The sequence below is a fragment of the Sus scrofa genome, chromosome 14 (genome assembly GCF_054392235.1).
Source record: "Sus scrofa isolate SSC_HxYL_T2T_F1_AM1 chromosome 14, Sscrofa_HxYL_maternal_Yorkshire_Landrace_v2.0, whole genome shotgun sequence".
NCBI classification, from domain to species: domain Eukaryota; kingdom Metazoa; phylum Chordata; class Mammalia; order Artiodactyla; family Suidae; genus Sus; species Sus scrofa.
The window spans coordinates 64590514-64603058 of record NC_139396.1 but is presented as its reverse complement, the minus strand read 5'-3'; the positions used below and the strand labels follow the sequence as shown (position 1 = coordinate 64603058).

The following is a 12545-nucleotide window of genomic DNA, read 5'->3' as shown; positions in this document are numbered from 1 at the left end:
TGGAAGGAATGGCATGATTAGCAAACTCACCATTTTGTAACTTCCTAATAAAATAATCCATGTAGGCAAAGACCATCAGTGAAAATGAAACAAACAGCAGATGACAGCTGAAGGAGGAACCTGCAAGCAGATCACACCTGAGCCCACTTTAGAGACATGACAGCAGAGTGGCACCTGTGTGTCACATGCCTCTTGCTATGCTAATCAAGCTATTGGAGCTAGCTTTCAGTTCACATGAAATTGAGGAAGCAGAAGTGCAATTTAAATGACATCATGAAGAAGCAAACAGAAAAATCCAGAACATGTAACACTCTACAACAACTAGCCCTGTCTCTTCAATTCATCAATTACTTGGGTGGGGGGGTATACTAGATTAAAGGGATGTTATTATCAATTACAATCAAGAACAATACTTGTAAAAAAAAAAAACACCCAGGAACCTCCATATGCCGCGGGAGCGGCCCAAAAAAATAGCAAAAAGACAAAAAAAAAAAAAAAAAAAAAAAAAAACAGTAAAAGGACACTTTAAAGTTAATCAGAAAATCTGAATATAGACTCAGAATTAAAGAATTGTCATTATGGAGTTCCTATTGTGGCTTAGCAGGTTAAAAACCTGACTAGTATCCATGCCATGTGGAAAAGAGTTCAGTCCCTGGCCTGGCTCAGTGGATTAAGGATCTGGCATTGTTTAAGCTGCAGTGTAGGTCGCAGATGCAGCTCAAATCTGGCATTACTGTGGCTGTGGTGTAGGCCAGCAGCTGCAGCTCTGGTTTGACCCCTAGCCTGGGGACTTTCTTACGTGGCCCTAAAAAATTAAAACAAAAAAAAAGAATCATCATTAAATATTAAGCTAAGACATCATGTTCATTGGTTGGGATAAAGGTATTAAGGTTGTTTAAAAAAACATTCAGATTTTTGCATATGGTCCGATGCTACAAGGGATTTGCTAATTGCTTTCAAATATTCTCGACAGAGCAGGAACATAAAATTGCTGAAAATACTGAATCTGGGTGGAGGATATGCATTGGGAGTTTGTTATTCTGGTCCAGGACTAAAATTTTTTATCACGAACAATTTCATTTAAGAGATTTCATTCACTGAGCATCTGCTGAGAACCAATCACCATGTTCAGGGCTTTGCATCCATTTCCTGCTGGATCCTTATGAAGTAGATACCATTTGGACCCCCACTTTTACAGCTAAGAAAACGGATGACATGACAACCAGTCTGGGGTGTAGCCAAGAGGCCTGTCAGCTACCTGGAATCTCAGTGGAGCCTCAGAGGCCAAGCAAATGAAAGACTTCTACATTTTTTATTTCACCAAGCATTTTGACACATTGGCGAAAGCTCATGGCTCGGTCCCCTAAACCATGCACCAGCTAGCAGCATGGGGGATGCTGGTAGGTTCAGAAAGAGAGAAAAGGATGAGACAGGAAGAGGATGGAGAGGGAAAGAGAAACCAGGGGGCCACAGAAGAGCAACAAGGTGGGAACCTGTGGAGACAGCCAGAGGGAACTGATGGGGAAGGAGAAGGGGAAGGGGTGTATGCGTGAAAGAGGAAGTCAGAGACCCAGGGTCACACCATGCTTCCCCAAAGTCAGTCCCCCTTCCATTCTCCCCACCCCTCACACCAGCCGCAGTGCAAAGGAGGGACCAGACAGATGAGCACTAGACAGGTTAAATACAGAGCTCTGTCCCACGGAATTACAGGTCTGTGTCTGGCGCCCTTACCTTGGTCCTCTCTCCCTGCCCCACCTCCCAGTCTGTCCTTTCCTGCGACTGTGTCCAAGTTTAAACCTGGCTTCTCCCAACCAGCTCACAAGTTAGAAGGAAGAGAAAAAGGAGTCATTATTCATCTAAACTACATTTCTTTTTTTCACGCCTTCTCTGAGACAAAAGCCATGGACCATCAATGCCCTGTCAAGCCGCTCTCAGGGAAGAATCTGTGTGGCTGAAGTTAATGGCACCAGAGCCACATTAATGCCTTTAGGGGCTCAGATCAAAGGCTCCGGAGCCGACTGCAGGTGAGGATTTAATCACAACCAGGGAAAAGCCAGGGCTGGGGCCTTGTAGATATGATGGGGTGGCAGATGGGAAAGGGGTTGCAGAAGGAAAGCAAAGGGCAGAAGACATCAAGGAAGAAAGAGCCCTCTTGCATCTCAGAGCCTGGAACCGAGCTGCAGGGGAGGGCCAGCTCATCACCACCCACTAGGGCATCTTCACAACAGGGAGCCACTTGCTCAAATTACACGCTAAAAAATACCTTCCTCTCAGAGTGGCATTATTCAGAAGAGCCAAATAACGGAAACAATCAGTGGATGAATGGATAAAGGAAGTGTGTTCTATCCATACAGAGGGACATTACCAAGTGAAGAAAGGAAGGAAGTGCTGATGGCCTGTGATACACACACCGCAACACAGAGGAACCTTGAAGACATCGCTCTGAGGAAAGCCAGGCCATGTATTCCATGATTCCATTTATGTGTCCAACACAGGCAACCCCACAGAGGCAAAAATTAGATGAGTGGGAGTTCCCCGTTGTGGCTCAGCAGTAATGAGCCTGACTAGTATCCACAAAGATGTGGGTTCAACCCCTGACTCCACTCAGTGGGTTAAGGATCCAGCATTGCCATGAGCCGTGGTGTAGGCTGGCAGCTGCAGCTCCAACTGGACCCCTAGCCCAGGAACCTCCATATACTGCAGGTGCAGCACCACCCCCCGCCAAAAAGAAAAAAGAAAGAAAGAAAGAAAAAAGACATTAGATGAGTGGAATCTAAGGGGTGGGGGAAGGAGGAGAGTAGAGAGGGACTGCTGATGGGTTTGGAGGTTCTTTTGTGGGTGTTGAAAATGTCCTGCGGTGAGACTGTGGTAATGGTCACACCAGAAGCCACTGAACTGTAGACGTGAAGTGGGTGATTTGTATGCTATGTAAAGTATATCTCAACAAAGCTGTAAAACATCCTTAAAAGTTTAACTAACAAATAAAGACTTCCTTTTTCCCCTTCCCTCCCAAAGATGCAGAGTTTCTCAGTCTTCTTATCAGGATGGTTTTATTTTCTGGAGGTTTTTTAGTATGAAATCAGAAGCTAAGGAGAGCATTTCTATAGATGAAGTTAACAATGCACCATGAAAGCAAGGAGAAGCAGCGATAAAGGATGAGATGAAAGCCAAATCTGTTCCCCCACCAAGCCCTGATGACCAGGATGAAATGTTCCCACGTGGCTAAGAGCCACTAGGTCCCCCCACACTATCCTCAAAGCAGACGGGCCACACTTGATGTGCTCCTCCAGAGCACACCATCTGCCTCCTGACCACTGCATTTTGTGGGTTATCACAGAAGCCAGATCTACAGAAGACCATCTTCACAGATGGCTACTTTTTGACAAAAAGTGGTTCACGAAAATCCAAAGACTTTCTTCACTGGTTTCTACTTTACTTGAATGAAAGAGATCATTGTAATGCCTCCTTAAAAAAAAAAAAAAAAAATCTATCTAGTTCTTACCAGGTGACCTTCCAGAGTGCATTTTATAGTCTTGGTTTCCTCTAAAGAGCCTTTAAAGAATGATCAGAGAAGGCGAACATGAGCTCGGAACAAGTCACTTCCACAACCTGGGTCTACACTTCCTTACCTGTGTGTGGAACGGTGAGCCAGAATTATCTCTAAGGATATTCAGTCTTAAAGGGATCCGTGGGCCTGTGGCTATGCATCATGGAAAAAGAACTTAATGCAGAAGGAGAATTCCAGGAAATATTAGGAAGACTTTAATTTCTTTCTTTTTTTTTTTTTTTTTTTTTTTGTCTTTTTTGCCATTTCTTGGTCCACTCCCGCAGCATGTGGAGGTTCCCAGGCTAAGGGTTGAATCAGAGCTATAGCTGCTGGCCTACACCACAGCCACAGCAACGTGGGATCCAAGCCACATCTGTGACCTACACCACAGCTCACAGCAACACCGGATCCTTAACCCACTGAGCAAGGCCAGGGATCGAACCCGCCACCTCATGGTTCCTTGTCGGATTCGTTAACCACTGAGCCACGATGAGAACTCCAGGAAGACTTTAATTTCTTGAAATTTTAATAGAATAATTTCCTCTAGTGTTAATTTAAAAACTAAGATCCAGTTCCTCTGCAAACTTTATCTGAACAATTGCGGGAGGCAAACAAGATGCAAAGAGAGGTGAAGAGTTTCCTGGTCTCCTATATTCAGCTAAGCTGATTTCATGTAAAAACTTTCCATTATCTGTTTATGGCATAACTATGGGCAAAGGAGTAATACAGCCAGCTGGCAGGCCAAACGATGAATCCTATCCTTGAGAACAAAGTACCGTTTAGGAAATTTCTAGACAGTGGAAACTGATTTGGGGGAGTAGGAAAAAAAACAGGTAGACAATACCTGTCATCTAATCCAGCTGTCAGTCACCTCTAAACAAGCTGCCAGGCTTTCAATGGCAGGTGAGAGAATATATCCTTTCCTTGTGGGCCTCAACATTCCCACTAAAGCAATTCCTGTCTGGTCCCAGTTTCTCAAGGGCACTAACTGTTGGTAACCACAGGGTACTCCTATACAACCACAGGTCCTCAGGGGCCAAGACCAGAATGGGCTAGAGGTGGGCATCAGCCAGTGAGTGATGGGCCCTTGAGCTCTGTGTACACAACAGGGGGAGTCTCGCTGACCTGCTAAGAAGAGATTGCAAACGGAGCCCCAGGAGGAAGAGTCACTGTGTGTGACTGACAAGAGTGAGTGGCACCTAAAACCCATAAGCCTGGGAGAACTGATCAAATAAGTCAGCCCCACACTTTGCAAGGAGACAGTGGGGTGATATTTATGAAGATGTATGCCAAGCCTCCGTGATCACAGAAAGTACCAGGTCAGGGAGAGAAGCTAAGGACCTCAAACACAGGTCCCAACAGACAGAGCTTCTTTCTGGTTACCAAGTACCCAAGCCTTTAATTTGGGGAACCCTAAAACTGCTGTAAAACCTAGTCAAACTAGTCTGTTTCCCAAGAACTTCTTTTCCCCCTCTTTTGGCTGCACTTGCGGCACATGGAAGTATTCAGGCCAGGGGTTGAATTCAAGCCAGAGCAGTGACCTACGCACAGCTGCAGCAACGCCAGATGCTTAACTTACTGTGCCACAGTGAGAACTCCTCCAATAGCTTCTTTATAAGACATATCACTATGAGTAATCATTTAGTATCTTACTAATTACATGCAATTGCCTTCATCCCCAGCTTGAGCTATAAAGCATATAAAACATTGGGAGCTGCATTTGTATATTACTGTAGTACCACCCAATACCACTGCTGGAATTACAGTTTGACAGACAAACAAGCAGACTTACCAATTTTCTGATTAAAAATCTTGTCAAAGGTGATTTCCTGTCTCTCCTCAAGATACTTCTGCATCACGCTCCGGATACTAAAAGAGAAGAGTGACATGTCTTTAACAATGACAGCCTGCATCACTGGGAGTAACCATCCCTAGACTGGAAAATCTACAGGTGTCTTCACTCAAGGATACTGGCTTAACATTTTTTTCTCTTTTTTTGGCCATGCTCTGTGGCATGCGGAAGTTCCCAAGCCAGGGATCGAACCTGCACCATAGCAGTGATCCAAGCCACTGCAGTGACAACACTGGATCCTTAACCCACTGAGCCACCCAGGGGACTCCTTGGCTTGATTAACTTGATTTTGGTATTCATTTCACAATGTATGTGACTAATCAAATCATGACACTGTACACTTTAAAGATATACAATTATATTTATCATTTATTCCTCAGTTTAAAAAAGCTACCCTCAAAAAAGGATACTGGCTCTTATACCCATGACTGTATGAACAACTAACTAAATTTAAAGCTGGAAACATCACATCTCCAGCTAGTACCCTCTGCTGTGACTCAGGGCCAACCTTACATATAGAGACTTGACTACAAAAAATAAGGGGCGGAGTTCCCACCATAGCTCAGCGGTAACGAAACTGACTAGTATCCATGAGGATGCAGGTTCGATCCCTGGCCTCACTCAGTGGGTTAGGGATCCAGTGTTGCTCTGAGCTGTGGTGTAGGTCGCAGATGTGGCTCAGATCTGGTGTTGCTATGGCTGTAGCGTAGGCTGGCAGCTGCAGCTCTGCTTTGACCCCTAGCCTGGGAACTTCTATGTGCCATGGGGACAGCCCTAAAAAGACATATAATAACAACAACAACAACAACAACACTTAAGGGGGAAGATCTCCCTCAACACCACTACTTTCCAAAAATACTAAAAGCATGCATATAACATGTGACAAATACTGCTAATCAATAAATGAGTTTCTTCCTAGAGCAAAAACAAATGTTCCCAGGATATATGATTAATATTCAAAAAAATCACATTTCTATACATCGATGACAAACATAATTAGAAGGATGATTTCACTTATGATAGAAGAAATATCAAATGCTTTCATTAAAAAATGATTTTAAAAAACAGTTTAAAGAAAGATCAAATGCCTTGAACTAAATCTTTCAAAATATGTGCAGGAATGTTTTAGGGGAAATTACAAATTGTACTGAGAGTAAAGAAGATCTTAAAAAGCGGAAAGATACACCACAGTAGGAACAGAAAGACTTAACATTGCAAAAACTCAGACTCTACCCAGATTCATCTATAAAATTAATACCATACCCATAAATATTCCAAGAGAATTTTTCACAGAATACGGAAGCAGATAAGCTTCTTATAAAATGTACGCAAAATAACACTGGTTCAAGAATAATTGAGACATTTCTGAAGAAAAAGAATGATGATAAAAGGGCATATTAATAGCTAAAACATTTAAGATAGGATAAATGAATTGATCAACAAAAAGGAAGAGAAAACACATACATGGAACTTTGCTATGTAACAGAAGTAGCAAGGCAGAAAAATGAGGAAAGGAGGGATTATTCAATAAGTGAACCCCAAAAGTCATTATCCAAGTGGAAAAAGGAGAAATTAAATCTCTCTCACTCACTGATGAGCAACAATTTGGCATTACCCCCTTCCTTTTCAACTTTTTTTTTTTGGCTTTTTAGGGCTGCTCCCTCGGCACATGGAGGTTCCCAGGCTAGGGGTCCAATCTGAGCTACAGCTGCCGGCCTATGCCACAGCCACAGCAACGCCAGATCTGAGCCGTGTCTGCAACCTACACCACAGCTCATGACAACGCCGGATCCTTAACCTACTGAATGAAGCCAGGGATCAAACCCGCAACCTCATGGTTTTAGTTGGACTTGCTTCTGCTCCGCCACAACAGGAATTCCCCTAATTTTTTGAGACAAACCAACTGAGGTATAATTTACATATAACTAGATGAATATTTAATGTACCATTAAATGAGTGTTTCACATATAATACTCTCCTAATCGATATGACAAACATTTTTATCACCCCAAAAGGTACTCCTTTGTAGTCAACCTCCCCATATTCTAGGATCCAGACAACTATTGATCTCCTTTCTGTTAATATAGATGACTTGCTACAGTTTTCAAATTTTATATAAATAGGAATTTCTCTTGTGGCTCAGTGAGTTAAGGAGCCGAAGTTGTCTTGATGAGGATGCAGGTTCAACCCCTGGTCTTGCTCAGTGGGTTAAGGATCCAGCATTGCCACAAGCTGCAGGATAGGTCACAGATGAGGCTTGGATCCGGTGTTGCCATGGCTGTGGTATAGGCTGCAGCTGCAGTTCTGATTCAATCTCTGGCCTAGGAACTTGTATATGCCACAGGTGGAGCCGTAAAAAAAAAAAAAAAAAAAAAAAAAAAAAAAAAAAAATTATACAAATAAAATCTTACAATATGTTGTCTTTTGCGTCTGGCTTCTTTTACTTGGCATAAACAAGCTCCATCCACATTGTTGTGTACATGAGTATTTTGCTCCTTCTTATTGCCAAGCAGTATGTCATTGTATGAATATTCTACCATTTGTTTATCTGTTCATCTGTTGATAGACATTTGGGTTATTTCCAGTTTGGGGCTATTATAAATAAAGCTGCTTTAAGCATTTGTGTATAAGCCTTTTTATGGGCATGTGTTTTCATAGATAGGTAAATATCTAGAAGTAAAATTGTTGATCACACGGCAAATGCTACTGAACACTCTGAGAAACAACTGAAACATATTCCAAAATGGTTGCAGGATTTTACATTCCCACAACAATGTATGACAGTTCCAGTTGCTCTACATTCTGTTGAGAATGGTTGCAGGATTTTACATTCCCACAACAATGTATGACAGTTCCAGATTGACTCTACAAATCGCCAATATTTCAGTTGTCAATCTTTTCAGTTTTAGCCACTCTGTTGAGGATGTAGTCGTATTTTAATTTTAACTTTAATTTGCATTTCCCTAATGAATAATGACATTGAATATATTTGGACATGATTATTGTAAAATGTATATCTTCTTTTATGAAGTGTGTAGTGAAATCTTTTGCTTTTTTTTTGGCCACATCCATGGCATGTGGAAGTTCCCAGGCCAGGGTTCTATCCCACATTGCAATTGCGACCTGCACCACAGCTATAGCAATGCCAGATTCTTAACCCACTGTACCACACAGGAACTTCCTCTGCTGCCTATCTTTTGTTGAGTCATCTGTCATTACTTAGTTGTAAGATTTCTTTATATAGCTTGGAAACAATACTCTGTCAGATTCATGTGATAATATTTTCTCCTAGTCTGCACCTTGCCTCTCCATTTCCTCCAACAAGTTCTTCTAAGAACACAAGTTGATGAGTTCCAGTGTATTGATTATTTCCTTGGTGGACAATCTGTGCTAAGAAATCTCCCAAGGTCATGAAGATTTTTAACATATATTTTCCTTTAGAAGTTTTAGAGTTTGGAGTTTATGTTTAGGTCTGAGATCCATTTCATGTTCATTTTTGTGTACAATGCAGGGTTTAGAAAGTTTTTTTTTTCCTTATAATACCTAATTGTTCTGGTATTTGTTCTAAAACTATCCTTCCGCCACTGAATTATCTTGGCATCTTTTTTTTTTTTTTAATAATGATTTTTATTTTTTCCATGATGGCTGATTTACAGTGTTCTGTCAATTTTCTGCTGCACAGCAAGGTGACTCAGTCACACATACATGCCTACGTTCTTTTTTCTCACATTATCATGCTCCATCACAAGTGACCAGGCATAGTTCCCAGTGCTAGACAACAGGTTCCCATCGCTTATACATTCCAAAGGTGATAGTTTGCACCTATTTACCCCAAATTTCCAGTCCTTCCTACTCCCTCCCTCTTCCTCTTGGCAACCACAAGCCTGTTCCCCATGTTCATGATTTTCTTTTCTGTGTAAAGGTTCATTTGTGCCCTATATTAGATTCCAGATATAAGTGAAATCATATGGTATTTATCTTTCTCTTTCTGACTTACTATATGAGTCTCTAGTTCCATCCTTGTTGCTGCAAATGGCATTATTTTGTTCTTTGTTATAGCTGAGTAGTATTCCATTGTGTATGTATACCACATCTTCTTAATTATCTTGGCATCTTTAGTGTTGATTAAACACTAAATACATGTATGTCTATCTTTGGACTATCTTGCTGCATTGATCTATACATCTATCCATATAAAAATGCTGTATTATGTTGTAGTTCCCATCATGGCACAGCAGAAACAAATCTGACTAGGAAACATGAGGTTGCAGGTTCGATCCCTGGCCTCACTCAGTGGGTTAAGGATCTGGCGTTGCCATGAGCTATGGTGTAGGTTGCAGACATGGCTCAGATCTAATGTTGCTGTGGCTGTGGTGTAGGCCAGCAGCTATAGCTCAGATTGGACCCCTAGCCTGCGAACCTCCATATGCCAAGGGTATGGCCCTAAAAAGCAAAAAAAATAAAAAATAAAAATACTGTATTATCTTGATTGCTTGGGTTTAGTAAGTCTTGAAATCAGGAGGTTTAGTCATCTAAGTCTTCCAACTTTGTTTTATTGCTTTTGGTTTTGTTTTTTGGCTATTCTAGTTTCAATGCACATAAGTTTTTAAAATCAGTATGGAAATTTTTTCCCAGAAAAAGCCTGTTGAGACTTTGATAGGGATTTTGTTGAATCAATTTGGGGAAAGTTAGACTCTTGATAATATTAGGTATATAATGCATAAATATGATATATTTCTCCATTTTTCTAAGTCCTCTTTAATTTCTCTTATTACTATTTTACAGTTTTTGGTGTAAAAGTCTTATTCTTTTCTTATAATAGCTTTCTCTGGTTTTGGTATCAAGTAATAATATGATTCACAAAATGAAATGGGAATTATCCCATTTTATTTAATTTCCTGAAAGAGTTAGTGTAAGACGTATTAATTCTTCCTTAAATGTTTGATAGAATTTATCAGTGAAGCCATCTGAGCCTTGACTTTTCTTTGTGGTAAGGTTTTTAATTAAAAATTCCATTTCTTCCATAGATATAGAGCTATTCATATTTTATATTCTTCTTGTACTGATAACATATCCTTCAGGGAATTTGTCCAATTCATCCAAGTTGTCAAATTACTGAAAGTTGACCATATTTCCTTATTGTTTTTTTAATGTCTGTCAGATTTAGTGATAGTTCTTCATTCATTCTTTACCCTTACCCTATTTAACATTGTGTTTTTTTTTTCCTTGATCAATCTAGCTGGAGGTTTAGATGTATTGATCTTCAGCTTCTGTTTCATTCATTTTCTTCGTTATTTATACTTTTTATAATTCACTGATTTCCACTCTTTGTTAACTAAGGGCTTATAATTACTGTGGGATAATTTGCTACATTTCTAACTTCTTGAAAAGTCAAATTAATGAATTTAAATATTTCTAATATAGCCACTTAAAGTTATAAAATTTCCTCTAGGCTTCGACTTAACAGTATCTCACAGATATTAATACAGTCTGTTTTCATTTTCATTCAAGTTACTGTCTAATTTCTCTTGATATTTCTTCCTTGAGCTATGAGTTATTTATGACTGAGTTGATTCATTTCCAGATATTTGGAGACTTTAGCTATCCTTCTCTTATTGAATTTTAGTTTAATTCTGCTCTTCAAAAGAAACTGGAGAGAATTAAAAGACAAGCCATAGACTGAGAGAAAATGCTGGCAAATCAAATATCTGATTAAAGAATTGATCCAGCATATATGAAAGCTCAAGAATAACAAAACAAACAACCCAATTTTTAAAAAAGTCGGCCAATGATATATATATACAGACAGTTCACAAAAGAAGATATGTGGATGGCAGATAAGCATATGAAGATATGCTCAACAACATTAGTCATTAGGAAAAGGCAAACTAAAATCACAATATTACTATACACCTACTAGAGTAGCTAAAATTAGAAAAGATTGACCATACCTCATGTTGGCAAGGTGTGGAATAACTAGAATTCCCATACACTACTAGTGGGAGTGTAAAAATGCAACACTTTGGAAAACAACTTGGCAGTTTCATAATAAGTTAAACATAAACCTCTATATAATCCATCAATTTCACTCCTAGGTATTTACCCCAGGAAAATGGAAGCATATGCCCACACAAAGACTTGTACATGAATGTTTCAGCAGCTTTATTTGTGATGATCAAAAACTGGAGACAACCCAAATCCCCCAATAGATGAATAAATGGATGAGTAGATAACCATATAATGAAATAACAGTCCACAATAAAAAGGAATACATTATTGATACAACATGAGTGGATCTCAAAATAATTATTCTGTGTAAAAGGAGCCAGATTTAAAAAAGAGAGAGAGAGAGTACATATTGTTTGATTACAAAGATGCAGGAGTAAACTTTTGGAGATGACATATATAGCAAAATAAAAAATATCTATATTTGTCCTTTGTCCTGATTCTTAGTACAGAGCTCCTAAAGCCTCTGGAATTTCCTGAGTGATAGGAGTATCTTATTCATAAGGAACCCTTTTCATCCATAGGTGAATTTACGCTAATGAGGTGGCTTGGAGGGTCCCTAGACAGCTTCAGGATGGGGCTGGTTGCCAGAGGAACCAACCATGCGATTGATTAGATGGCTGGAACTTTCAGCATCACCACTTGATTTCCAGGTGGCTAGAGACTGAAATCAATGACTAATAGCCAATGATTTAATCAGCTCTACCTATGTAATGAAACTTCAATGAAAACTCTAGAAGGATGAGATCTGATACTCCTGGATAGGGTAAGAAAGCTCTGTATCCCACCCCTTCCCATTAAGACCTTGCCCTATGTGCCAACCATTATGCGGTTCTGAGTTACAGCCTTCACAATGAGACTAATCATAGGCATGGGACTTTCTTAAGTTCTATGAGTTGCTCCAGTGAAATCTCAAACCTAAGAAGGTCACAGGTAGAAATGCAGGCAGACTGAAGGCACAATTTGCAGCTAGCATCTCAAGTGGGGGCAGTCTTATGGGACTGAGCCCTTCATCTTGGGGTCTGTTCCAACTCTGGGCAATTAGTGTCAGAACTAAACTGAATTGTAGGCCCCCAACTGGTGTCTAAGAATTAAAAACTGTTGGAAGAGAACACAATGTATAGGTTCATTATCTTAACT

At 40.2% G+C, this 12545-nt stretch overlaps 1 protein-coding gene across 4 annotated transcripts in view; it reads right to left on the bottom strand.

The window, feature by feature from the left end:
* GRK3 (G protein-coupled receptor kinase 3) overlaps positions 1-12545 on the bottom strand; it is a 141551-nt gene that overhangs the window by 107014 nt on the left and 21992 nt on the right. For all 4 annotated transcript variants that reach the window (XM_084994637.1, XM_001924379.8, XM_084994639.1 and 1 more), the window contains one exon: positions 5340-5416. In XM_084994637.1, coding sequence (XP_084850763.1) covers positions 5340-5416 — 77 coding nt within the window. The remainder of the gene's footprint in view (positions 1-5339; positions 5417-12545) is intronic.